At 43.6% G+C, this 27,738-nt stretch overlaps 1 protein-coding gene across 3 annotated transcripts in view; it reads right to left on the minus strand.

Moving 5' to 3' along the window:
* Nucleotides 1–27,217, minus strand: part of ANXA2 (annexin A2) — a 44,660-nt gene extending 17,443 nt beyond the window's left edge. Inside the window, exons 1-3 of one of the 3 annotated variants that reach the window (XM_059180668.1) lie at nucleotides 27,098–27,217; nucleotides 15,162–15,220; nucleotides 11,881–11,980 (exon numbers count right to left, since the gene is read on the minus strand). In XM_059180668.1, coding sequence (XP_059036651.1) covers nucleotides 11,881–11,980; nucleotides 15,162–15,209 — 148 coding nt within the window. In that variant the 5' untranslated portion in view covers nucleotides 15,210–15,220; nucleotides 27,098–27,217. Of the gene's footprint in view, nucleotides 1–11,880; nucleotides 11,981–15,161; nucleotides 15,221–26,887; nucleotides 27,036–27,097 lie in introns of those variants that run through there. The other 2 variants (XM_059180669.1, XM_059180670.1) reach the window with 2 other exon arrangements.
* Between the last annotated feature and the right edge of the window lie 521 nt (nucleotides 27,218–27,738).

The following is a 27,738-nucleotide window of genomic DNA, read 5'->3' on the forward strand; positions in this document are numbered from 1 at the left end:
ATCATGTGAGTGGTAGAATTATGGACTTATGGACACTGTAAAGTTTTCTTTCTTTTGATTATATATACTTTCAAAGTTCACCATAATGCCATAAAAAAGGTTCTTTACATACACTGTGAATGACATGTAGTCATTGATTAGAATCAACTAGTGACTTTTCCTTGAGAGAATCCCAGCATGGTTCTACATACTTCAATTAGAATAAAACACATTATGCATAATAATTGCAACATCTATATAATTCTCTTTGGTTTCTGCAATATCCTAACACAGATTGCTTTATTATTCTTTACAGCTACCCAGTAAGGATAGGCCTTCTTCCTAGTTTATAGATGGAGAAGCTGATGCTCAAGAAACTGAAACTATTACGTGTGTAAACATCTGGCATGTTTGGATCTCAGTTTCTACATCTGCACAAGTAAGGCACTTGAACAATGACCTCCAGTTCAGCTTCCATGAAACACTAACAGATACAATCCTGCAGGCCTACCCCTACATGTGTTCTCTCTCACTCTCTCTTAAATATTCTATGGCTCTAATTTCATGTTAGGAAAACCATAAACGTGTTTTTGCTTCCTACTTAACTTTCTTCCTCAAGAGGCACCTGGGTGGCTCACTCAGTTAAGCCTCTGCCCTCAACTCAGGTCATGATCTCAGGGTCCTGGGATGGAGCGCCACATCTGGTTCCTGCCAAGCCGGGAAACTGCTTCTCCCTCTCCCTCTGTCCCTTCCCCTTGCTCATATTCTCTCTCCCTCCCTTGAATAAATAAATAAAATCTTTAAAAAAAAAAAAAAAACCAACCTTCTTCCTCAAATCTGAAAATGCCAGAGAACAACAAAATCAATCATATCTTCCAACCTCAAATCTAGTATTTTCTGAAAGCAATTTTGGAACTGCTGACCTGAACACACACCAACACTGACCCACAAAAATAATTCTCCCTTGGAAACAAATGCAAAATTTATGTTTGTGTCAAAATGTGGTCAGACGCCCACCTGAATTAGAATCCCATGAGGCAGTTACTAACACACAGTCTCTTGGGCCACACCTAAGATCTACTGATTAAAGCCTCCTTAGAACTATGGACCAAGCAAACAGCATTTCAACCAGCTCTCTGGTCACTTTTTATTTGAGAATCACCAACAGAGACAGATAAACATGAGGAATGCAAAGATCTTTAGAAATCTGCTTACATAGAGATTTAAGTCACTTCTACCAACTGCTTCTGTGAGGGACAGGGTCACCTAAAATTTCAGGGCCAGAAAAGCTTACCTTTGTCCAAGTAAACCAGGTAAGAAAAAAACACCTGGCGAGTTCACTACACTGACTGCAGTGTAGTCCCACACTCTTAGAGTCAGTGAGACAGCTTTTTGCCTTTCTGTTCACAGCAGCTAAGCATCTAGCCAACAGAGTCAGAATTCAATCTAATTATTGGAAATCCCTGTAAAGAGCCCGAGTGGTTAACCTGGATCTCACTGTAGGTGGCAGCAACTATGATAGTCTGAGGGAATCTAAACGTATTTTACTTAAATTATTTACCAAGCGAATAGCCTGCTGAGATGCAACATCCAACATGCTGGGACCCCTTCACATGAACAATCGGATCCATTACACAAATGCTAATACCAGCAACTACAAAGACACGGGAGCTATTTCTGCCAGTGGACACCCCCTCCGCCTTCTAAGAACCTTACCTACATAAGCTATTTCTCTCATACCACTGTCTGCAAGTTTCAAATGGAACTGGGGGGGGGGATCATGGACCCCTGGATCAACTGCCTAGTCAAACCACTTAAGGCATGTCCTGTGTCGGACCACCAGAATATACATTTCTGCCAGTGGGATTTAACCATCTTATCTTCAGAACACTGCTGCTTCCTCTCAACCTGCTATCATAATTGGTGAGGCAGTTTATTCCTGTGGAAAATAGCTCAGTGCAGGTTGAAGCCACAAGGGTCATCCGGTGTCTCACCACTTCTGCCCAGGATGGGGCCAGAAGGATGATTACTGAGCACTCAGCCACCTATGTCAGCACAGTCGTCGTCAACAAGGCATAGCAAGAGCCAGGACACCGGGAAAGCTTTATATTTAATGACTTTAACATAGGTACAGATGCCCAGAAGATGAGGCTCTGGATTCCCATGTTCAGATCTCATTCAGTGCATAAGGAAGCAGCTGCTGGGCAGAAGGGGCCCAGGGCCTAAAAGAAACTGGGCGGTCAGGGCAAGAGCATAAAGGAAAAAACCTGAATAATGTTCCTTTTCCCATCCCACTCCTCTTGTATTTCATGTGGAAAGTCAAAGTAACCTAAGCAAAGGCTCACAATGGGAAACAGTGATGCAGATAGGGGTCCCTACAAAACGTGGGTGAAAGAAAACACAGTAAGTTCTGTGTTTCAGGTGGATTTTTTTTTAATATCTTCTCAAAACGACAGAAGTTAAAATTTTTAAGATTGGTAAGGAACGAAGGCACAAATTTGGCTCCTGAAGGGAAACAACACAGTAAATTTCATCAGTATTCGTTCCTTTCATGAAAATGAAAGGAAGTGTATCACCTAACTACAAAAATGTTTCCAACAACACTCTTTAGCTGGGGCCTCTGGAAGGTCAGTCACTGCTCTGAATGCCAGTCAACACGAGGCAGTCAGCACGCTGCTTAGATAGAAGACTTTTAAGTCACTTCTACCAATTGCTCCTGTGAGGTGCTGAGTCGATTACAATTTCAGGGAAAGTAATGCTTCCCTTTGTCCAAATAACCCAGGTAAGAAAAAACACCTGCAAGCTCACTGAACACTGACACCTCTGCCAAGTGATACCACAGGGAGGCGCTGCTGACAGCAGAGCTCAGCAGGAAACTCTGGAGTCTCGGGTCCCTTAAACCGTCCACTGTATTTCTCAAACGAAAAGAACATTTGCAGTCTAACATAATGCTAACTCCAAAATCACAAAATCAGCCTCCTGGAGTTTCCTCCCCTTCTCTACGGATGGAAACCCCAAGTCAGCTCCACATCTGGCATTCCAGGGAAAATGTGTCTTTATTGTCCATGGCAAGGAACCAAGAGGCCATTCTGAACAGGATGCTGACTCACATTTGCCAAGACACACTGACTGCACAAAGAAAATGGATTTCATTTTGTTTCATGAAGGCTCAGGAGGCCCTCAGGGAGTGGCTGACTGGTCAAAAAAAAAAAAATTCCTTATCTAGATGATGGGAAAAAACATGCCTCAGCTTAGATTATTGGGAATATGGGTATCAAACCTCAGAAGAAATCATCTCTGCAACACGAAGGTCAGTGGCAGGCCACAGAGAGGAGATCCACGGGTGTGGATTTTGCTTATTATAATAGCATCAGTCACTCACTGAACACCTACTATGTGCCAGGAATTTACTAAGTGCTTTTACACAATTCTACCATGTAATTTTTACCACATCCATAAGAGACAGGAGTTACTGTCATCCTCATTTTTACCCACGAGGAAATAAATGCTCATAGAAGGCCCAAGGTCACACAAGCAAGTCACCTGCAGAGCTGGGACTCAAACCAGGATTCAAGACCAGGGCTCCCTGCATTGGGCTATCCTGTCTCCTATTATAAAAAAGTACCCCAAATTTAAAAATAAGGCAAGAGGAAGACAGAGTAGCTATAAAGGGGCCTCCCAGCGTGGCTAACAGGGCAATCCAAGACTGTGTCTCTAGGGTATGCTCTCACTCAACTTACTACTGTGGGCCACAAGCTCTGCAGGGTTACAAGTTAACTTGGAGATTATGGTCTCAAGGTTATAACTTCAGTGCCCTGCAGGATACCAATGGTCTCACCAGCAATCTTAACTCAACACTCTTCCCTCAGTGCCTATTAACAACCAGGCTTTCAAATGTCCCTCGAACCAGTCTTATCTCCTTTGAGTTAAATAAATGTTTGATGTGTTCATCCCATATCTCTATGAGTCATGCTAGTACCTTTCCGAAATTATACTTTCATACTTCTTCATACCACACTCTTCCAAATAGTTCCCAAACAGGATCTGGGACAGTAACATGTCCATATGTTTATAGAACTGGACTTACTATTTAGTATATCTAAACATACACATATTTAATCATCTGTAGATAAGGATTTGTTACCCACTAATAGTGCATGGCCACTGAAGAGATAGCCCAACTGAGGTTTTTCTCAATAGAAAGAGCTAGAAACGCTCTTCCACGGATAGCCATTAACAACATGGTGAGAAAGGGCAGCTCCTCCCAACAAAATTAATATGCCAACAAGCCATCTGTCTATTGGAAGTGACCTCAGGGACAGAGAGGTACACACACAGTTGCCCAAAATATCCTTCCCACCATCAGTCACAGTGCTGCCTGGCCTGGAATTCCTGCTCTCGAAGTCACTCCTGGGGATCACTCAGCAGCCGTGAGTTCTCTGTATCCAGAGGGTCCCACCAGAAGCTGGACATTCACATGGGGGACAGGTGAAAAGGGGAGGCATCTAGATCAGCGGCTTCAGAAAGGCTTCGGAAATGATGTGGGGCTCAGAACTATACTATCTGGGCACATTAGTTACCTCCCTGTGCCTTGGTTTCTCACTCTGTAAAAGAGATTATGAGAACATTTAGGCAAATGCAGAAAGGATGGACCCAGTTAAGGACTCAGACCATGTCTACTACCTTCTCCACAGTCAGCTCCTCTGTTGCAGGCCTGCCTCTTGGTTGTATTCTGTTCGGGGTCAATGAAAGTGGAGGGCAACGGGGGCTTGGGGAACACTTCTGCCATTAGCACACATTAGATTACCAGCCTGGTTTCAAGGCTGTGGCAGCTGCCTGAGAGATGAGTGAGAAAACAAGGGCTACATGGGGTAGGAGGGGGCTGGGGAGACCAGCACCTCTCCCAGGACTGGCACAGTGTAGCTGTGGTCCTGACTCTTGCCAAGTGTGGTTTAGCTAAGTGCCTGAGAAGAACATTTGGTCCCCAAATCAAATTTCTTCTCTTTCCATTCTGCTCTGATCTCACCTCTGCTGAGACCCTTAGGAAGGATTTCAGTGCCCTCTATTTGGCCACCTGACTGTATGCTTCAATAATCTAGAACCCTGTCTGCCTTCCATGCATAATTATAGTTCTGAAATATTCCACAGGACCAGCAGGAAAACACAAAGTAGGCCAGCATCCAAAATTCAAACCAAATCAAATTGTAAATGAAGGCTGATATGCAAAATGCAAGCACCATTTTGTGCCTGGCTACTCTGTTAGCCTCATGAGACAGAAAATTTTAAAATCTGAACAGATGCAAGAGAAACCAGTATCCCCACCCTTAACTCAATTGATAGTGAAGAAGTTAATATTTACTGCCTTAGCACTGCAGACACCAGAAAAGAATCTGGTTACTATACCCAGTGTCCTTGGGTGGCAGCAACTGTCCAATTTCCTCAGGGGAAAGAGGTACCAGTTTTTACAAAAAAATAAAAAATAAAAAAGGAGCCGAGAGGCAGGCAATAAAAGCCAATGCCTACCATTAGAAAGGCACCAGGGACTCCTTCACCCACGTTTTATGGACTTTTTGGCTCAGGTTTGGCATCTATACACCAGTGCAGACAAAGATTGTTTTGAGGAAAATCTGAAAATCTCTGCTCAGAGCAAAGGTGGCCGTGACTCAGCACTGGTCCTTCTTTGTTCCCAGCACTGCTGTAAGACGAGAACTCAGTCCAAAGTAAACTTAATCACAAAGGGAAAGGCCTCGGTGAAGAGAAGGTTCCCTTCCTCCTTTCCAGTACAGGAGAATGGGAAGGCCTGGGCTGTGTGAGCCACAGGGACCTTTCTCACAAGAACACTGTCCCTCAGACTTAAGGGTTCTGTAGGCTTTCCCCCCTACCCCCTTAGGAGCGAAGCCACCTTTCTGAGCCAATCTGCCTCCTGGCATCTTCAAGAGACTCTATTCCTAATTGCTGTCTCAGCTGAACGAATATTCCTCCAGGTGTGCAGGTGAAACCAAAAATACACATCCTGGCCTGCTTTCCACTGGCATGGGATGTTCGTATTTTTGGCCATGCTAGAAAACATGGTTCCATTTTAAAAGTGTAAGAAAAAAATAAGTGCAAAAACTTGCTGCAGTTATGCTTCTCTCTTGTGCTTGCTTGCAAGGGGGTAAAAAAAAAACCACTCGCTTTTGCATCCCTTCCGGAGAACACAAATACTGCTAAAATCAAAACTGGCAATAATAATAGGGCAACTCATTTCCCACCCCTTTAGAGAGAAAGAGAGAGAGACCAAAGCTGTACCAGTCTATTGGCACTTACACTAACTCTGGGGTTGTGCTGCTTCTAATTACAATCTATTTTATGTAGTCTGGATTCATCCTTTTCTAATTTAGCTGACTTTCCTTTCTAGTTATTTGGACCCATATGGTAAACCATTCACAGCTGTGTTGTACACTCCACAGTATATATTTAACCCAAGGCCAATCTAGACCAAGAGACTCCTACAGATTTTAGTCTCAGAAACCTCTTGTTAATTAAGCAATATTACTACTTTTGCATGGCTTTATTCAGTTTAAAACTAGACATAAATTAAGGTAAATAATTGCATAGTCTACCTCGAGCCAGAGTATACACAAAACAGCCATGCATTCGATTTAGGTAACATACTCAAGAAATTCAGAGATCCCTTCAAACTAAAAACAAAGCAGACTTATGAGCATAAGCTAAATTCATTTTGTGAAAACAGATCAAAGCCCACTAGGGGACTGTTACCCTTTCTGGCTACTGTCCAGATTCTGGAATGTCCTCTGCGGCCTCATCTCACCAGCCACGTGTCCCCCTTCTCTGCACTCACCGTGTGTGGTATGGGATCTGTGTACATTTGACTACTATTTAAATATAGCTTAAATACTTACTTTTTCACACAGTCTCTGGGGCTGTGTAAATAAGATTAAGTAAGTTTAATGAAATAAAATCCTTGCCTTCAAGGAACTCACATTCTGGTGGGAGAAACAATTCCATACATAAGTAACAACACAATATGACAAGAGCTGTAAATTCCTCACATGAAGTATCTGAGACACAGACCAAGGAATAATTGATTCTGCCTCTTCCTCAGAGAAAGCATGGAGAAGAGGCTAAGTATGGGCCCACTCCAAGAGGTCAGAGGGAAGCACCTGGGTGTGAGAAGTGGGCTAACACTACCACGAGATGGGGGCTGCACACTCCTGTTAGAGTAAAGTTTCCAAATAGCCTGGAGATGAAGCTAGAGAAAGACTCTGCAGTGGATGAAGCAAGGAGACCCTCGATGAGGACAGAAGCCATGCAGCCCAGGTGAGAGAGTATAAGGCTGACAGGAAGGAGTAATAGTAACTGCTTCCCATCCTTATTACCAGTCCAGATCTCACTCAGCTTGGCCCCTCTTTCTAATCCCCCCACACCAGGCCTGTTCCAGTTTATCATCCTTTGTTTCATAGTAAGGGAAGGACCCTCCAGACTTGCTCTCAGCTCTCCTTCCTGAGAGCACTCAGACCAAAGGGAAGTCCATGGTCGGTCAGATAGAGCAGATAATGCCCAGAGAACTCTGTACTTGGCACATGCTTGCACGTGTACTGGGCTACTCTACCTAGGAGATGGAGGCCCAGAGAGTCATCATTTCATGGACTTTGGCCTTTGTTTGTAGGTATTCGAGGTTTACCCTTTGTTTTCTTTGATGTCAAGGAAACAGCAATTACGAAGCATTGTGTTCTTCCTGTAAAGGGCTTGAGGCGGGTGTGGGGTGAAAGTGTGGCACAAGCCTCTTAATTACACTGAAGGTAGAAGGCATTTTAAACGGGAGGGTAAAATATTAATTAGCTCATTTTTAAAAGTGGAATGAGCTATCTACAAATATCAAGAGGAAGAGGAAAGGGACAAAGGAATGTTAACTTTCCCAATGAATGACTTTATTTCTATTTGTAATTAAATTTATTGCCTTCCATTTGTGAAGTTGATACATGTCCTCAAAGAAAATTTGGAAAACAGAATATACTGAAAGCACAAGAAAGGAAAAGAATCAGCTCTACAACTAACAACTTTAAGGTGAATGCATGATAAAACAAGCATTCCTAAACTGTGACGGTTGCATAACTCGGTAAACACACTAAAAAATTGAATTGTGCATTTTACCTAGGCAAATTGTATGTATGTGAACTATATTTCAGTAAAAATTGTTCATAACTTTGTTTTTCACATTTCACAGTCTACAGATACTCTGTATAATACAGAGGGAGTTACCAGAACCTATTAAGTCTTTCCCCAACTAGCCTGGTTTTTTGTTACCATAACCAATGCAGATATTAACATCTTTGGTACACTGAGCTCTCTATGAATGTAATTTTCTTTCTCCTCAATAATTTCCTAGAAGGATATAAGGTTCCCAGACACACTGACAATCCAAAGATTATTTAATTAGTAAGACTAACAGAATTAATTCAAGAAAACTCAGTTACTTTCTACAATTACTAGGCACCAAAAATAAGTAAGTGGTCCTCAGTGGAAGTCACTAGGCATTAAGTATGAAGAGAAGACAGGGGGCCTATGGGGCACCTGGGTGGCTCAGTGGGTTAAAGCCTCTGCCTTCGGCTCAGGTCATGATCTCAGGGTCCTGGGATTGAGCCCTGCATCGGGCTTTCTGCGCAGCAGGGAGCCTGCTTCCTCCTCTCTGCCTGCCTGTCTGCCTACTTGTGATCTCTATCTGTCAAATAAATAAATAAAAATTTAAAAAAAAAAAAAAAGAAGAAGAAGACAGGGGGCCTAAAGTTGGGCCACAAATACGTCATGTATCTGAGATCAACAGAATCACAACTGCAAAATGTTTTTCATGTCTGAAAATAACTTACAGCAAAGGGAGAAAGTCCGGTCTTCAGGTGGGTGGCACAACATGTAGGTATTTAAGAAACAGGCCTAGGGATGGACAGAGTTGACCAAACCCCAATTTAAACCAAGGCCAACAGACCTAAACTCTGTCACCCATAAACTGTGCAGAGGATATAACACTACATCAGGATGAATTTGAAGTTCACCTAAGAAGAGCATTCCTAAAGTGCCTGGCGCAATGCTTTGCTATAATAAGCACTCAATCAATAGTGGCAATCAGGATCATGGTGATGTCAGCTGCTTTTGACCACACTGGAATGCAGGAATCCAAATCTCACCCCCCCAGACATCTCTGTTTAGAAACTACAGTATTTTCTAACCAACTCAGAAAGAGCCTGAAGGCATTTTTATTACCCTGGGAGTTTCAGCTATGACCAGAGCTCACTTGCGCAATCTTTACATTCCAGGTTGCTTAAAAGCTTTCTCATGCGAGGACAAAAGCAGTCTTTGTCTCAAGCGTGTACAAGGCACCATCTCTATCAGATGAGTTAACTGTGAGGGGAGTTAAGTGTGTTTCTGCAGGGGCTCTTGGGAAACCCCAGGAATGTAGGCACACCCAGATAGTGAGACAGGGTGAGTTTTCGGCAAGTGGATCATGGCATGTGCACGCAGGCGCCTGTGTGTGTACACGCATGTGTGTGTGAGTGTGTGTGTGTTGAGATAACACATTTCGAGCACTGTCTAATGGCAGGCACCACTTCATACCACCCAACTGTGTGAGGTGGAACTCTGATGAGCCCCAATTTGTATGTGGAAACTGAAGCTTAAGGAAGTTAAGTGTTTTTCCAGAGTCAGATAGTTAGTAAATGAGTGGCAGAGCCAAGATGTGAAGAACCATGACTGCACAATCTCTCACCCACTACACCCCAGCTCTGCCAAAGAGAATGGTGAGATGAGCCTGTACCTTTCAGTCTCATTTTCTGATTACTGACTTGCTGACTTCCCAACCTGGCCTTTGACAAGTATGGTCATTTGAAAGCATCAAAAAGAGAAGACTTATGAAAGGTTTAATTTGGATGCTTCCTTATTCTCCCTCCAGTTGTCCAGGGAGTCATTCTGGGAGATACGCCATGTCCCCAGGGATCTAACTGTAAGGCTGCTTTAGGATAATGTAAATCCTTGTGTCCAGTCAGAGCCACAGGACATAAACGATTTTTCTCCTTTCTGTCCTGCCTCTGGAAACAAAGTCACCAGTTTCTCCAAGGCTTTTAAAGAATTTTTTTTTTTTTTTTTTTTTTGACAGCAGAGATCACAAGTAGGCAGAGAGGAAGGCAGAGAGAGGAAGAAGCAGACTTCCTGTCAAGCAAGGAGCCTGATATGGGACTCAATCCCAGGACCCTGGGATCATGACCTGAGCTGAAGGCAGAGGCTTAACCCACTGAGTCACCCAGGCGCCCCTCTCCAAGGGTTTTAGAAAGACAAAACAATTCTGAGAGTGAAAAGGGGCACAATCAGTAAATAATGCAGATGTAAATAAGCCAGGACATGTGATCACTCTCGTTTTTTGGGTTCCTAGGTCATCCTGGTTGAGGTTCCCAGTCTGTCGGTCACCCATATGTGAATTGTCCAAGTGTCAGTAAGTTAAAACACCGGACTTCCCAGACCAAACCGCCCATGGCTCTTTAGCAGAGGTATGAATCAGCAGATGCTCTGCCTGCTAGGTCATGTACACATCTTAACTAGCCTCACAGTGAAAAGAAGTGTTTTGCCTAAAAGGGGAAAGAGTGCAGTGAATCACAAGCATCACCACAGTAATCGGAATGCCCAGGGATTTGGGGGATGGGGCCATCCTAGAGAGACACGCTTCATTAACATAAGCCAGAGAGTCTGAACACTGACTTTTCTTTCTTTTTTTTTTTTAAAGATTTTATTTATTTATTTGACAGAGAGAGATCACAAGCAGGCAGAGAGGCAGGCAGAGAGAGAGGAGGAAGCAGGCTCCCCGCTGAGCAGAGAGCCCGATGCGGGCCTCGATCCCAGGACCCTGAGATCATGACCTGAGCCGAAGGCAGAGACTTTAACCCACTGAGCCACCCAGGCGCCCTGAACACTGACTTTTATAGACACAAAAAAACAGCACAATGATGACCTGAGCAAGTTCTTACTCAGCCCCACCCAATCAAATGCTTTATCTGCTTTATTTCGAAGGGAAGCTCTTACACCTTCTGGCCCTCTCTTACTCATCCTGGAACTCCAGGAAATACACTCATTCTGACGGCTCTTCTAATTCAAGCTCCAGGTCTAAGGAATGATATAATCAGTAGGGTTAAAAAAAACCCGAGTTTTTTCTTCAATAGATCTAAAAGCAAAGCAGTATAATTTTCCCCAGTATTTTTCCAACAAATGTACTGAAAAATCAGGGGAATTCAGGGGAAAAAGGCCAGTTAGGGATCACCATGACCAAACTCTTCCTTATTGGAAGAGGCACTGAGGCCTCAAAGTAAAGACCTGAGGCCAAAACACACACCCAGGGAATCAGACCTCCAGCTCTCAGCTGAGGCCTGTTTCCCTGTCACTAGGCTCCTTGGTTAAAATACTTTCTCATGAGGGCACCTGCGTGGTTCAGTCATTAAGTGTCTGCCTTCAGCTCAGGTCATGATCCCAGGGTCCTGCGATCAAGCCCTGCATCCGGCTCCCTGCTCCATGAGAAGGCTGCTTCTCCCTCTCCCACTCCCCCTGCTTGTGTTCCCTCTCTGGCTGTGTCTCTATCAAATAAATAAATAAAATCTTAAAAAAAAAAAAAAAAAAAAAAACTTTCTCATGTTTTAAGTCTTCTCTCCAAAGAGAGGAAGGAAGAGGAAGGGAAAAAGGAAAGGATGAAGGAAAGGAGGGAAGGAGGGGTGGGGTAAGATGGGAAAGATTTAGATCCACTCCATGAAAGCTTGAGGACAATTTCAAATGACCAGTAAACAGAGATTTGAGGGAAAATGAAGAGGCAACTAAAAATGCCTCAGTCGTTGTTGTCAGCCTGACAAGAGAAGGACAAATGTCACCTACCTTTGGTCTTGATGGCCGTTTCAATGTTCAGAGCATCACGCTCAGCATCAAAATTGGTGTATGCTTTGACCGACCCATATGCACTTGGGGGCGTGGAGTGCTGAGGTTAAAAGACAAACATACTCAAATCAGACACATTTAAAATCCTCCTGCTGAAGTATCCCTGAAATAGATTTCTTCTATCGTTTCTTTAAACAATTCAAATCATTTGTAGACTATGTAACTAGGGAAGTATTAATGTGCCTTCACAACAGAGAATAAGAAACTTCATTGTTTCTAATAAGATTTCATCTTCAAAAGCTCAGCTCGTTTAGAAAATGCATCTGTATTTCACTTCTCTTACTTCTAGTCCAAGTTCAAAAGCAGACAACCCAAAGCTGGGCACTGGAAACCACCACTTATCTGGGAAGACTTTGAAAAGCATTAAACTGGGCCAGCAACGATTTGAAACAAGCTGAAAATGTGGAAAGGCCTGAATGACAAGTGTGTTTAGCCAAGTTTTTGCTACAGGCATCTGAATTTCCACTGGGCCTATATCGCTGAGCTCACAGTTCCTCAAAATGCAAATGTAAAATGCTGGCTTGCTTGTTTCAGACTATCAGACAAGTGAGGGAAGTCGGGGCACCAAGGTGGTCAGGCCTCCTGGCCCACATCCTCTTTGTGTTCCCTAAGTTCCTGCTCCCCGCTCTCTCCTCTGTTCCCTCTCCTCTGCTGTCTTTAATACTACGCTTTTAACCCTATTCCTATCACCCTATTTTTTTCTTTAATTTTTTTTTTTTGTTATGGCCTTTTAAACCATACTCTCCTCCTTTTCCAATGCTTTTCAAAGCCCATTACCCTGCCTGATCTGATGGATCCACTTCTATCCCAGACTGAAGCAAGGACAGTAGTATGCGTCTACATCAGTCCTTCTATCCGAAGGGTTAACTTCTCTCTTTCCTTGAGAGCTCTTACAGCTTCCCTCCACCCTGTTACCCAATCCCAAAGCAAAGAGAATGCAGAAGATGGACAGCGTGGTTTTGATTGTCAGTAGAACCATCAACTTGTAGAACCTTCAACTTCAAGACTCATCCATCCCCACGACCTCCCCCAAGTACATAATGCCCATCGTAATGTGATGACCTTGCCTTAGTTCAGTTTCTGAGAAGAGTCAGAGCCTGAGGTGTCCTGACTTACCTTTCCACCCACAGGCAAACATAAAGAAGCATTCCAGCACTCATTCATTTGGTTTTATTAGGAGTACAGTTATATACAGGTAAGTAACTAAGATGACATCCTCTCAAATGTTTCCCAGGACAAGCCAGAAATCTAAGTGGAGGACTGAACAGAGTATTTCAAAATGTACTTGTGACCATCTTGGCCAAATAGTGAATCCAGTTAACACGTATACATCTGAAACACAATGGATCATTAAAGTATTTTCCGTCTAATTTTACTAAACTTTCCAATAAGATTAAATCAATGAAGATGAAACATACATTCAGAAAAAAGTAAGGACCAAGGGCTATTCTGAAATACTCTATTTGTTATGGTGGCTACAAAATGTGGATGGAAATCTAAGAAAAACATTTCCCTATTTATTAACAGTGCCGTCAATTATTTACAAAGGCAGACAGTCTGCTCATTGAGCCATATCACATATGGCTTCATTTCCTAGGTGCTATGTCAACTTACTCCAAAAACAACAAGAAGTAGGAAAATTTTGCATATCTTTAATAAAACTTCTAAAAACAAAACTAAATGGATAACTGAACCTATTACCCATAGAACTGTCTCAAAAATCAAATTATTGAGGAAAAATGATTTTTCTTCTTCCTCCAAAATATGGGGGGGGGGGGAATATGACATTTTCTAATGCAGTCCCATCTCTCAGAGAGATGCATTATACTAAAGTAACTTCAAAGGCCACACAAAAAGCCTTTTCTGAAATTTGATACTAAAAACTATCTAATGATTAGATCCGTTAAGAAAAAAAATTGTTCAGCTCTTGGACTTGTCTGGACCTCAACATGCAGCTTGTAAGTGTTGCCAACAACAGTGTGCACAAGTTCCACGAGGGAAGATTAAAAATAGATGGGCTCTATACTCCATACAACCCGTGTCTGCATAGATGTCATCTATCTGAACATTTGATGGCTGGTACCAGACAGAATACAGCAGTACCACCTAATCCAAACTGCTGTCAAGTGCTTTGATGTATTTCAGTTTCAGTGAGAGTGCATTTTGAAGTACCTGTAAGATATGCCTACAAACGAGGGTTACTGCTGAGTTTTTGTAAGAGCCATTTCTGCCAGGATGACCAGAAAGATGTATGGAATTATTAAATATTTTTACATATTCATAATTTATATTCTACTTGATTCTAAAAGTATTTGCAATGACCTGTAATTTCACATATAGTTTAAGAAAATTTTGACTATAGGGACGCCTGGGTGGCTCAGTTGGTTAAGCAGCTGCCTTCGGCTCAGGACATGATCCCAGTGTCCTGGGATAGAGTCCCACATCGGGCTCCTTGCTCCGCAGGGAGCCTGCTTCTCCCTCTGACTCTGCCTTCCACTCTGTCTGCCTGTGCTCGATCTCGCTCGCTTTCTCTCTGACAAATAAATAAATAAAATCTTAAAAAAAAAAAAAAATTTTTGACTATAAAACAAAGCATCAGAATTTCCTGGTTCACATATTTCCTGTGAAAGACAGTAAGATATAATTTTGAGCTCCCTGATAGCCAAAGCAAAAAAGCAAACATGATGAATTAGAATATGTATTTAGCTAAAAAACAAAACAAAAAACACACACACAACTATCCTAGTTTTTATAGATTAAAGATTTCCCGGGTGTTAAATTAAAACAACAACAAACATGTAAGTCCTTGTCTAGAATAATTTCACAGACACTGTAATAAGTCCAAAACACAAGGATCATTTTTGATATGGCTATAGCTTATGCCAATCATTAATAAAATGCCAGGGTATGACATTAAAACTCCAGGATCAACATAGCAATTACCACCACTGACACACTAAGTATACAGCAGGATAGAACTCCAGCCACCCCAGCCTGTCCAATTTTAAGGTGATGCCAAAAAAGTTTCTAGTGCCATAACATTTCTATCAAATTGAACTACTGGAAACAGTAAAAGTAATGGTGAAGAAAAGGGGAATGAAGAGAGGGAAATAACTGTGTATATTTGTTCTCATTGTCCTTAGATGTACAAGGAAAGAGAGTAGCATAGTTATCCAGAGAGACGTCTAATTTGCAAAAATTACACAAAATGATATACTTACATCACCCTCCAAGCTGAGCTTGCAGAGAATTTCGTGAACAGTAGACATTTTGAAGGAAGCTGGAGGAAAAAAGTACAACAAAAGTATTTACAAAGAGGCTTTCTTTTCCCCTGAAGCGCAGTGATTCATTATACTAATCTCTATTTCTTGGACCATTTCATCTGAGGATATTAGAACAATTTTTGCAAATGGATGCAATTCCTATCTTATGACTGGGCAAATTAAGCTGAGAGATGGTTTGCCTTAGGTTTTGGATGGACTACAGAAGTAGTCCGTCTGGGCACCTGGGTGGCTCAGTAGGTTAAGGGTCTGCCTATCAGCTCAGGTCATTATCTCTTGGTCCTGGGATCGAGTTCTGCATTGGGTTCCCTGCTCAGCAGGAGTCTGCTCCTGCCTCTTTCTCTGCCTCCCTCACTCAAGATCTCTCTTTTATTCTTTCTCTCAAATAAATAAATGAAATCTTAAGTTTAAAAAAAAAAAAAAAAAAAGAAGAAGAAGTAGAAGAAGTAGCCAGTCTTTCTCGTGCTCTGTGTAAACAGAACTGGGATAGATGTGATTTGTAAATACAAAAACAAAATGCTCCCCAAGGCTCATGCAACTTGTTCAAACAGGATAAAACTGAGTCTTTCACTTCTTATAAGAAGTGATAAGCTTGGGGCACCTGGTTGGCTCAACTGTTAAGCATCAGTCCTCGGCTCAGGTCATGATTCCAGGGTTTTGGGATGGATCCCCCCATATGGTTGTTGGATCCCTGCTCAGCGGGAAACCTGCTTCTCCTTCTCCTTCTCACCCTCCCCTGCTTGTGTTCCCTCTCTGACTCTCTCTAAAGAAATAAATAAAATCTTAAAAAGAAAAAAAAAAAAAAGGGGACAAGCTTGTCCAACCAGCCACTGCTTCTGTGTTTCTCACCAGTAATGTTCTCTATTGAAAAGGACCTGAAATCAACAATATTTGCACGCTGGCCCATTCCTAAATAGAACCTTTATTATTATCCATTATTTTCTTAGCTCAGCAATGTCTAGAAGATATGCAGCTATTTATGAAAAAGACCATGGACAGATGTTCTGACATTAACTCATCCCAAGAAAGACCGATCCCTTGTATTTAAGATTCAAAAGGGCTGAAATGAAGTCATCTTCCAGTTAATACACTTAATCAGGCAGCAACACTATAGCCTGATGAATTGGCTTTCCAGCTTTGCAATCACACGGTTCTCGGAATTGATACACCAACGTCTGCCAATGAAGAGTGCCCAAGCAGCAGGAAATTTATCTCAACTGAGACAAGATAGGTCATTCAGCATCATCACCCCCAAAGAAGGAAAACATAGCAGAGCTGTAACCTGAAACAGTGGATTCGACATCTGAATTGTAATAACTCCTGCTTCAGACTCTTTGCTTAATATTCTTGGATCAAAGAAATTGTGTCCATGCAAATCCAGTTTTCCATTCTCCCAACAGTTTGCATGATCTAAATATTTTTGTAAAACTGGCTTGGAGGGAGTATTTGACATAGACATTTGCTAACTTATCAGAACACTGTGGACTGAGCAGATTCCAGTCTGTGTTGGGTGGAGGTGGACGGATGTAAGAAGATTCGCCCTTATTTGTGCTTATGGACATATCTCTGCAAGATTTTCATCCTGAGCTCCTTCTCCTAGACCACCCCCCCCCCTTCTTAATAATCACAGAATAGTTGTTTCTTTGTTTGTTTTTTTAAGATTTTATGTATTTATTTGACAAAGAGACAGCAAGAGAGGGAATACAAGCACAGGGAGTGGGAGAAGGAGAAGCAGGCTCCCTCAGCAAGGAGCCTGATACGGGATTCAATCCCAGGACCCCAGGATCACGACCTGAACCAAAAGCAGACGCTTAACGACTGAACCAACTAGGCGCCCCCACTGAATAGTTTTAAGCAAAGCAAAAAGAAAATTAAGGCTATTCCAATTACCCCTATACCCATAGCTCTCAGACACGCCTACCCCCAAATATGTTCCACTGCTGGGATATAATCCTGATTATAAAAGGTCTTTCTTGCTCTATAAATAAACCATGGTACATCCAGACAACAGAACATTATTCAGAACTGAAAAGAAATGAACTATCAAGCCATGAACAGGCATGGAAGAATCTTAAATGCATATTACCAGTCAAAGACGCCAGTCTGAAGGGCTACATACTACATACATAGTATGATTCCAACGATATAATATTCTGGTTAAGACAATACCATGGAGACAATAAAAAAGATCAGTGGTTGCCAGGAATTAGAGGGAAAGGAGGAAGGGATGAAGAGGTGGAGCACAGCAGATTTTTAGGGCCATGAAACTTCTCTGTAAGATACTATAATGCCATTATACAGTTGTCAAAACCCACAAAGTGTACAGCACTAAAAGTGAACCCTAATGTGAACTATGAGTTTGAATGACAGTGAGGTGTCCATATAGGTTCATTGGTTATAGCAAACATACCACTCTGGTATGGGAGGCCATGCACCTCTGTAACTGGACTGCCCAATACAGCAGCTACCAGCCACACGGGGCTATCAAGCATTTGGAAGGTGTCCTGTCCAAACTGGGAAGTGCAGTAAGTGTAAACTACACACTGGATTCTGAAGACTTAGAGTGAGAAAAAGGACATAAAATCTCTCTGTTTTGATTTTATTGATTATATATTGTACTTCCAATATGCTGGCTTTATTGGGTTAAACAAAATACATTATTTAAATTTAATTTCACCTGTTTTTCCTTTTTCTCCTAGGCCTGCTAGGAAATTCACAGTGGCAAATGCAGCTCACATTCTATTTCTGTTGGACAGCACTGGTCTAGAGGATCCCCTAGTGCCATGGTCCAATCCTCGTCCAAAAACGTTTGCAGTAGCCTGATCATGGCAAAATTCAGTTTGAGATTTCTTGTCAGGACAGACAAATTTGAGTCTGCCTTGACAGAAAAAGCAAGAAATCTCCTACTTCTAGTTGAGCCAAAAAATATTCCACAAGGTCTCGTCATATCCATCAGCCTGAGAATCACCAAAGTGGAGATGAATTCCCTAAGATACTAACCACCCAATCCTGACCTTGACCATCACCCCTGAGCCTCGTCAGAACTGCAGTAGGTCTGCAGTGAGGGGTAAACTGTTGTCATCTGCCTAACAGAATTCTAGTCCCCACCATAAACAGCTAAGAAATAAAAATGCCAAAACAAAAGGAAAACCCCAAAGAGAGGATCAGTAAGTCAGACTTGCAAACAGAATTGTTTCTGCTCACAAAGAAATGTGGATTAAAAGTCCACTTCGTTCTTAAATTAGGTGCCTCACGCGGGTTCTGCTGTTTAGGGAATCTCGACCACAGAGGCACAGTAAGTTTTTATTGTAGAGTCTCTTTCAAGCTGCCTTTCCAGCCCTGAGCACTGGCTTTACAGACAGCTGCCTAAGCTTGTCTCACATGAGACCCTCGTTACTGAATAAGCCAAAGACAATCTGATACACACTCTCCATTCCTGTTAATTCTCCTCCCACAGCCACAACACACTGAGGAGAGACAGGAAATAGGGGTCTCTAAAGGCCCCACAAATCTTTCTGTTTTATCGTCCACAGTTGTCCTGTTATTTCATCACAACAATCCCACATGCTACTATCAATTAAATCCCTACATAGCATCTCATCCAATGGTTCAAAACCCATCCTTCAATAGCCTTCTCTTATTCCAGCTCAGGCCAGCCCTCCAAGACTGGCACAGAAACCCAGTATCAGTGTCTTCTATCCAACCCCCCCCCCCCCCAGCAAAAGTGGCCTGACCCCCACAGTCCCTTGCTTCTCTCCAAAAGCTGTATTCCTTTCATCCACAGTGCCCTGATCGCTGCTTCCTCCCCCATCTCCTTAACTTCACCTCTCCTCTTGGTTAGGAGACTGTACCCATTCCTGGAGTCACCACTACTCTGGCCTCTGCTCATGGGGTGGTTGTAGCTGCCATCCCACATGCTCTTGCCCACCTTCCAAAAGTGCCAAAAGAAAGTGCCAAAAGCACTTTCTGGTGCCACCAGACTTCTTTGAGGAGCACACTGTACTGAGTTCCCACATGTACCAAGAATTCAAATGGCAAATGTCTAAGTACAATTCAAAGCAGCAGGAGTATATTTTACCTCACCTCCTTCATAGCATCCTGGTTCCCCACAAACTTAAGAGAGCCTTTGCACACTCCAGGTGCCAAGTAAACTTTTAGAAACAAGTCAGTATTTGGCAGAGTAAACATTTATATTTGAATTATTTATAACCATTCTACAGGAAAAGCAAAAATGTCATAATAACCATAAAAGAATCTCCATGAAGCTTGCTATATAGCTCTGTGAAAGTTCTCTGGTATCCAAGAAATATTTCCTATTTCATGCAAGCATAATGGCAAACACATTTTCACCTTACAAATAGAATTCGGCCCTTGTTTCTTCATTACATCCAATCCTTTGGCAATGCAGTCATTTTGTGGAGGACTGGGTAGTCTCTAGAAGAAAGTCGGCTTTGCCACTCAGAACTTTTATTAAAACATTAACATAATATATTTGATTAATGAGAACACGTCAGTGCAATGTTACCCTTGAAAGCAGTAAAAGAAAGTCTTGGTAGGGCTACTGTAGGTTACAAACACTAGTAACCTTCAAATAATCAAACAACAAACCCCTGACAAGCATACACTCTTGGCCTGCAGACACACACAAAATGGTGAAATGCAGACTACGCCCCATAGCACTTTCCAGCTCTCTTCTCATCTTGTTGCAGTGAGAGACACCCGAGGCATTAGCCCAGATTACTCAATTAATGAGAACCGAGGCAGGGCTAGAATCTGGGTCGTCTGACTCTCGGGTCTTCACCTTGGCAACTTGACCACAATCGTTCTCCCTTCCAAAGAAGACTCAGACAGAGAGAAAGATAAAAGTAATGTGAGTGAGATCAGCTGAGAGATCAACGGTGAGGTACTGACAGGTTTGAGAAGGGCAATTACCCTGGAAGGTTCCAGCCAGATAAACATGGGGGAAGGACTGGGGAGAAAGAATGGAGAAGAATGTCTGTCCCTGGGTGGTGGGAGAACCAAGAGGACAAGTTTAAAACAAGCTGTGTCTACTGTAGTGCCCCGTGGGGGGTCTAAAATATTGGCTTCTGAATGGTGCCAATTTAAGCATGGCTATGGAAATACGGGAGAGCCAGAAAGCCAAAGTTCCCCAATACTCATCTAATCTGTTTATCACATTTGCTCTGGAGGCTGAATTTTCTTACTATAAGCAGGAGCATTGCCTTAGTTTACCTAGTGCTTTGAGAATAAAATGAAGTCTATGAGCCCTGTGAAAATTCCACTCCCACTGACTCCTCATCACAGTGTAAAATTCTTAAAGTGTGTTAAAAGCAGAACCACTACTCCTTTCCTGGCAGAGTTCTCAAAGCACATGAAAACGGCAGTCTGCATCATTCTTTCCAGCACTTCGACCTCACCCAGATCTCCAACTGGTTTCAACTTGTAAAAAAGAAGGGGGAAAAGCCAGCAAATTCAATCTGTTGATGAGTAGTATCTGCACACACCAGCACCTCCCATTCCCAGAGAAGCGCTGGCTGACTAGACAAGATTATTAAAACAGCTCTTTATTGGGTAGTTCTGTTTTGTTTTTGTTTTTGTTTTTCTTTTAAGAAAATAATTAGAAGGGCACCTGGGTGCCTCAGTCAGTTAAGCAGCTGCCTTCCACTCAGGTCATGGTCCTGGGGTCTTGGGATCAAGCCCCACATCTAGCTTGTAGCTCAGCAGGGAGATTGCTTCCCCACGCCCCTCAAAAAATAAGTAAATCTAAAAAAGAAAAAAAGAAGGAAGGAAGGAAGGAAGGAAGGAAGGAAGGAAGGAAGGAAGGAAAGAGAGAGAGAGAGAGAGAGACAAAGAAAGAAAGAGGAAAGAACTAGAGAGGGATAGAGAAACTTAGTGAAAGAGCCACACCCACTTCAAACTGACTTGAAATAAGTCACCACAGGAGTGAGAATGCACTCACTCATTCCTGGCAGCCACCAACCACTCCCCCATCTCGGTGCTGTGAAGGAACAGTTTTCTCCTCTGGCCTTGAAAATATTAATGAATGAAGACTGTTAGCCGCCTGACTGGAAAAGCCCTTGGAGTGCAAAACTAGACATTAACAAAATCTGTGCAGCTGTTGAAAAACAATCATTTACATTTAACATAAGGACTGTCTTAAAGATACTTAAAGGATTACTTTTTTTAAACCCTACCTACTTTTTTTTTGTATTTTATTGTTTCACATCAAACACGTGGTAGTAGAAACAGTACAAGGGAAACAGATTAAACTTCTCCCCAAAAATGGAAAGTAAAACAAAATTTGCAAAGAAGAGTTGAGACAACTCTTTGTTTTGTTGACCCAAAAGTCAACATTTTGTAAACAGCAAAAACAAGTTCTACTGTAATGAATTAAGAATGAGCTCCAGAAAACCCAAGCATTAATTCACACAAACATACAAAAACATGTTGCAATGGGCTGGTCTACATAGGCAAATCTGAAATCTGAGCACAATCTAGCAGTTTCGTTGACACACCCACTTTACAGTTTAAACGTGGTGTTGATGTGTTACCACAAAACACAGCCCTAGCAACCATGATGAATCAATCAGGAACTGGATGATACAAACGAGGATTTTTTAAAGTGAAAATGTGTGTGGGTGGCAGCATGGAGGGTTGGGTTTCCCCACCAAAACCTTCCCTGTGCAGCATTCCTGGTCTATAGGACCAGACTGGAATTTTAAACCAAAAGGGGAGGAAAAAAATTGCATAAGTGGGGTTGGGAGTGGAATTCATATTGTACTGTGTCTATTCCTCACCCCCCACCCCAAGCACTTTTTATTCAACAGAACATTCCTGAAAACACAACTTGTTCTCCTGGGATTTATGGTCTTGATCAATGCCTGAGTCACCGGGCCAAGTCATCCTGCAAAAAGCCTGGAATTGTGCCCAGTGGCCTTGATCAAACTGAGCAGGATGGACACAACAGCACTTGATCTGGCTTGTCCCTTTCGCTACCTGATCTGAATCAGTATGTGTATGTTTGCTCCTGACAGACCTACGTGGCAACCTCGTGTTCTCAGAGGTTCTCCGTCAGTCCCTGGTCATGGGTTTGGAGTGGGTGGAAAGAGACTGTCAGGAAGAATGAAGTCAGTTGGCATGGGACAGTTTCAGGGTTAGGAAATCAAGGCCTTCGAGCTACAGCACAATGTCAATGTTTTATGGCCCACTTACTGTGTTTCTAATGGAGACCTGGTGTCTACAGAAAAAGCCTAAACGGGGCGCCCGGGTGGCTGAGTCAGTTAAGCAACGCCTTTGGCTCAGGTCATGATTCCAGGGTCCTGGGATAGAGCCCTGCGTCCAGCTTACTGCTCAGTGGAAAGCCTGCTTCTCCCTCTTCTCCCTCCTCGCATTCTCTCTCTCTTTCTCAAATAAATAAATAATTTAAAAAGAAGAAGAAGAAGAAGAGGAGGAGGAGGATGAAGAGGAGGAGGAGGGGGAAGAAGAAAAGAAAAGCCTAACCTCAGCCTTCAAGATCTCACACACTTTGGGAGTGCCTGGGTGACTCAGTCGATTAAGTGTCTGCCTTAGACTCCGCTCATGATCCCAGGGTCTTGGGACCAAGTCCTGCAACTGAGTCCCTGCTCCTCCCTCTCCCTCTGCCTGCCGCTCTGTCTGCCTGTTTTCTATTTGTCAAATAAATAAATAAAACCTTCAAAAAAAAAGATCTCCCACACTCTGGACTTCACCAACATTTCCATAAATATCTTCTACACAGCCCCGCCCCCCCCCCAACGAGTGCACACCTGTACACACACTGCAGTGACACTGGGGTGGTAATTCCTCTGAATATACGCAGCACAGTTCTACCACCTCAAGACCCAGGTTCTCTGGGAACACGAAATCTTGAGCATCTGACACCCTCATGAGACTTCAAGCTACAAAAATACTATACTTTTTCTCCTGCACCTCTCCCTGCTCCGTGCTATCTCAGTGTGTCTGTTAAATAATCAAAAATGAGTATATAAAGATGGTCTTCCATTTTATCTGCCCGCAGGGTTTCTGTCACATCCACTTGCTTCCTTATAGGTCAGCGCACCGTGCCTACCAAATGGTAGGTGCTCAGTGGCATTTATGGATGGTTTACACACATGAGGTCTTTCCATATCATTATGGCTTCCTTTTTCAATGCACTCTTGCTCCATTTTCTTTCTCTTGCTCAGAATGAACATCCTAAATGCAGTTCCAGTTCCAAAGGATGCTTAAGCTGCCAATCTTTGCAAATCTTCCAAAGCCTGGCAGGTCACTTCACAGGCAGCCTCTTCCTCATCATGAAAGACAGCCCACTCCCACCCCAGCACTCCACCTCTGTACTTCCAGGCCACCCGGGTCCTAGCTCTGTCCCCTGGACAACATGCAAATGTAACCTATATCTCCTAGGGCACTTGGAATACAAGAAAGGAGGAGAAAGGAGGAAGAACTTGCAAGTGGCCTTGGGACTCCCATTTCCTCTGAGCTATGAGGGTGTACACTGGGTGTGGCAGAGAGGCAAAGAGCAAGGACTCCAGGTCATAGCCATTCCCCTGATTCAGAACTTTCTACACCAAACCTGGGATTAGAACTCGGACTACTTGGATGTACTGACTTCTCTCTGACAAGACTGAGCAGAGGTCTTCAAGCTTCAGGGTTTACCCCAGAAGAGAGATTCACAGCTAATCTCAGTTTGGAACCACCCAAAACAAGCCTGGGCGTCTCCTGACCCCTACTGCTGACCTGCTTCCCAACTAAGTAGATGGAGACTGCTTTTGGTAACAGAAGGAAAAGCATGCCAGTGAAGGGGTGGAAAGAATTTTTTAAAAGAACTGGAATTTCCTGATGTAGCCTCTAACTAGAATGGGGTGTGGCACCAGGGAAAATGAGGGAGGTGGATTCACATGCGCAAAAAAAAAAAAAAAAAAAAAAAGGAGCATTCCATTTCTGTTTAACTCTCACAGTCAAATCTGGAAGGCAGGTTAAGTCACAATAACTTTAAAAATCACTACCACAAGGCAGGCTAAATATGACACTCAGTTTTGTGGAACATCTAGATTAAAGGGGGAAATGAGCCCCTGCCAACTTTGGAAACTAAAATATTAATTTGGGAAAAATGTAAAGTTCAAAACCTAATTACTGTCTATATATATAATTCACTTACTTGGTCTTTTTTTTTTTTTCCTCTCCCCAACAGACTTCAAGTCTACAAAGCAGAGCAGGTTTTTGGTTCAGTTTTGGCTTTTTTCAGTCTGTTTTGTTCACTCTTGCATACCCAGTACCTCTATCTGCAAGTAGAACCTGATAGATGCTCAATAAATACTGTGGAATGAATAGATGTTCAAAGCAAACCACTAGAGACTGCGACTCCTCCTTTTGACAGGGCCACTCTCCATTAACAAAAAATGCCTCAGCAGGCCCACAGCCCTGACCGAGGCTCATGAGTGTGTCAGTCAGTACAAAATTCTAGGCCCAATGGTGCAGGAAGAGGCTACAGCCTCCAAAATCAATAGCAATTACAGAAGGATACCTACCTTGCCAGGAAAACTACTTAAATCAGAAATTTGTCAGGAAACTAATGGCCACAACAGCCAGCCTAATGTCAGTCAATACAGTACTTTAATAGCTCAAAGACACAAGATGTTAAATACTGAGGTGCAATCCAAGAACAAGCACCTAATCAAAGCCAGTGAATAAGCAGTATTTCCTGGGCATTTGCCACAGGCAGTCCATTTGGCACTGTGGGAAATTACAAAATCTAGGTCTCCAAATCATAAATCCTTAACTAAAGAAATGCACATTGATGGGCACACCCTTGCACTACAGATGTGATAGATACTTTCGGAGAAACCCTTAAGTTTTTAGATAATCGATAGACTTGGAAGAAGGGGAATGTCTTAACACCACTGGCCAGCGGACTCCTCTCTGGAGTTTGTCTCTCTGAACCTGGCCTCATCTGAAATCTTCCTTCATTCACAAGACCTCAAATTTGTAATTATGTGGCTCCTTAACTCCATGGCCTCTAATTTCACAGAACACAGGTCTGTTTAGGTTGCTGAGGATTTCAGGACCACCAAACATTCCTAACTTATTGAATATTGATTCAAATTGCTAGCCTCCAGCTGGGTGTAAGTACACTGAAATGGGAAGAAGGGGCAGCAGCAGAAATGATGACAGTAATGGCTTTTATGATATGTCAGAGAAGAGGGATGCTAAGGGCAAAGGAGGAAGCTGGAAAAAACAAAGGTGGCGGGGGCAAAGATATAATTTTCCAAATAATGAGGGCCAATCTCAAAACCAAGGAAAGTTCCAGAATATTTCATAAATTTGTTTTTCCTACCCACATATCCTCATCCCTTATCCTCCCACCTTTCCCCCCACCACCAAATTAAGCATGTACTATCAATATAGTACTTAGATACCGTGCACCTCAAGTAGAATTTCTGCACTAACCTGGGAACCTAAAAACCTTTAAATACTGTTTCAGTGAGAAGGTACATTCTGCATTCCAAACCACCAAGTTCCAGACCAGCACAGTACCACATATTTCTGGACAGGATCCATTCGGTCAGTCTGAGCCGAATGCCCAGACCCCAGGCTCTAGGATCTTGAGGCTTTAGATAAAGACCCAGTGTGCACGTATGAAGCCACTGCTCTTCCACAGATTCAGAATACTCACAGCTTAAGAGCAACTCAACATAAAAGCGACCATTTGCAGTGGCATGGCACCTAATGATTTCAGTGTGCTTTACATATTTATTTATTTATTTTTACATATTTATTTTTGAAAGAACGTGCTTTTCGAAGTTTACCACAGTAATTGTGCAAGTGGAGGTAAGAATGGGCATCCTTAGGCCACTTTCCCAGGTAAGGAAATTGGTGTTCTCCTCCTACCTTCTCAACACCCAGTCGATGGAATCCAACCCTCCACACCAAGGGCCGAGACCCGCCTCAGAGCTCTAGGAGCAGTCTCCGGGCGACGCCCTTTTCTACACCCTCGTTCCTGACTCACTACTGCATCCTGTGGAGTAACAGTCAGTGACCATCCTCTTCCTCCCCTCCCCCCAACCTTGGGGGATACTTCCTGACGCAAAAATGGTCAACCAAGTGGGAAACTCTCCAGATAACGCTGAAATCAGAGGTTGTTCTCCTAAAAGATAATCTAGACAAAAGAGAATGCGCTGAGGTGTTTTTTTTTTTTTCCTTTTGTTTTGTTTTACTGGGGAGAAAGGTAGCAACCCCCTACAAACTCCCACCTCTCATTCCCCCCACCCCCCGCTTCCCTCCAGATGGTCCTACAAGTTCCACAAATGCGGGTTTGGTTGTGGGGTTTTTTTTGTTTTGTTTTGTTTTCAAACAAAGTAAAACTGAGGGAGGTTACTTTCTAGAAGGCCGTTAAGCTTTTGTTCAACGTGGAGGGAACTGCCCCCAAGCCTGTTCAGCCTGGGACCCAAGGCAACCCGAGCAGCCACACCCTGTCTACCCTGGCGCCCGGCGCGTCAGGAATGTGGGGCCTTCCTCTGTTCCCCTCCTCGGCGACCCTCTCTCAGCTCTCTGGGAACACTTCGGGGGGGATGCCCCACCCCCCTCCCTCTGCCTTGCAAGCCCAACGCCAGAGCACAACCAGTCCCCCTCACTCTTACCCAGGCCACTCTTACCCAGGCCACCAGCGCTCTAGCGCTATAGCGCTGTTCTCCGCAGAACCCCAGTATGGGCTGTCCCTCCAGCCCCCTTCCCTGGACGGCCTCCCGGGTTCCTGTGGCCCAAGGCTCTTTGTAAGGCAGTCTTCCTCTCTTCCCGCTGCTCCCCGCCCCGCTAGCGCGGCGGCCCCGGGGCCATAGCGGGAGGGCCGGGCGCATCCCGCTTACCTGGGCCGGGCGCCGAGAGCAGTGAGCGTCCTCAGTTGTAGAGCAGAGCTGGCTGCCCTGGGTGGGGCTTTTATAGCCGCCACATCCTCGCTGTGAAGGGAGGCCCGCCCCGCCCCGCCTCCCCCTGCCCGCTCCCACCCGGAGGGTGAGTCACCCTCCCTGGCCCGCCCGCCTACTGGGGCGGCCTTGCTCTGGAACGTTCTGAGTCTCGACCTGCGGGAGCAGCCCCCGCGCCCTCAGCCCAACCCTCCATTAAAGCACTGCGGAGGCTTCCTAGAGGCCCATCAGCGGCCTCGCGTCTTCCACCCTTCCCTTTTTTTACTTTTTTAGCGCCACGTCGAGTTCTCAGACCCTGATTTAGGCTAATAAATTAGCAAAGTAAGCTTGGTTAAGTCATTTTTTTTTTTTTTTAAGCGTCGATGTAATGGGAGAAAGAATTGTTCCAGGAAACATAAATCGAGATTCCCCTGAGGAGGGGCTGTTGGCATCCAGTTCCAGCTCCCAGTTACCGTCTGCAAACACATTAGCTTAACCTCTGACCAGCAAGCAGTTCCCGGGAGGAGAGTGGGGCGGGCGATCTGCTGGGTCCGGTCCTGTGAAGACTGGCTCGCCCGGGCCTTACAGCACGCAGCCAGGCCCGG

The sequence above is a fragment of the Mustela lutreola genome, chromosome 7 (assembly GCF_030435805.1).
Source record: "Mustela lutreola isolate mMusLut2 chromosome 7, mMusLut2.pri, whole genome shotgun sequence".
In the NCBI taxonomy this organism is placed as follows: domain Eukaryota; kingdom Metazoa; phylum Chordata; class Mammalia; order Carnivora; family Mustelidae; genus Mustela; species Mustela lutreola.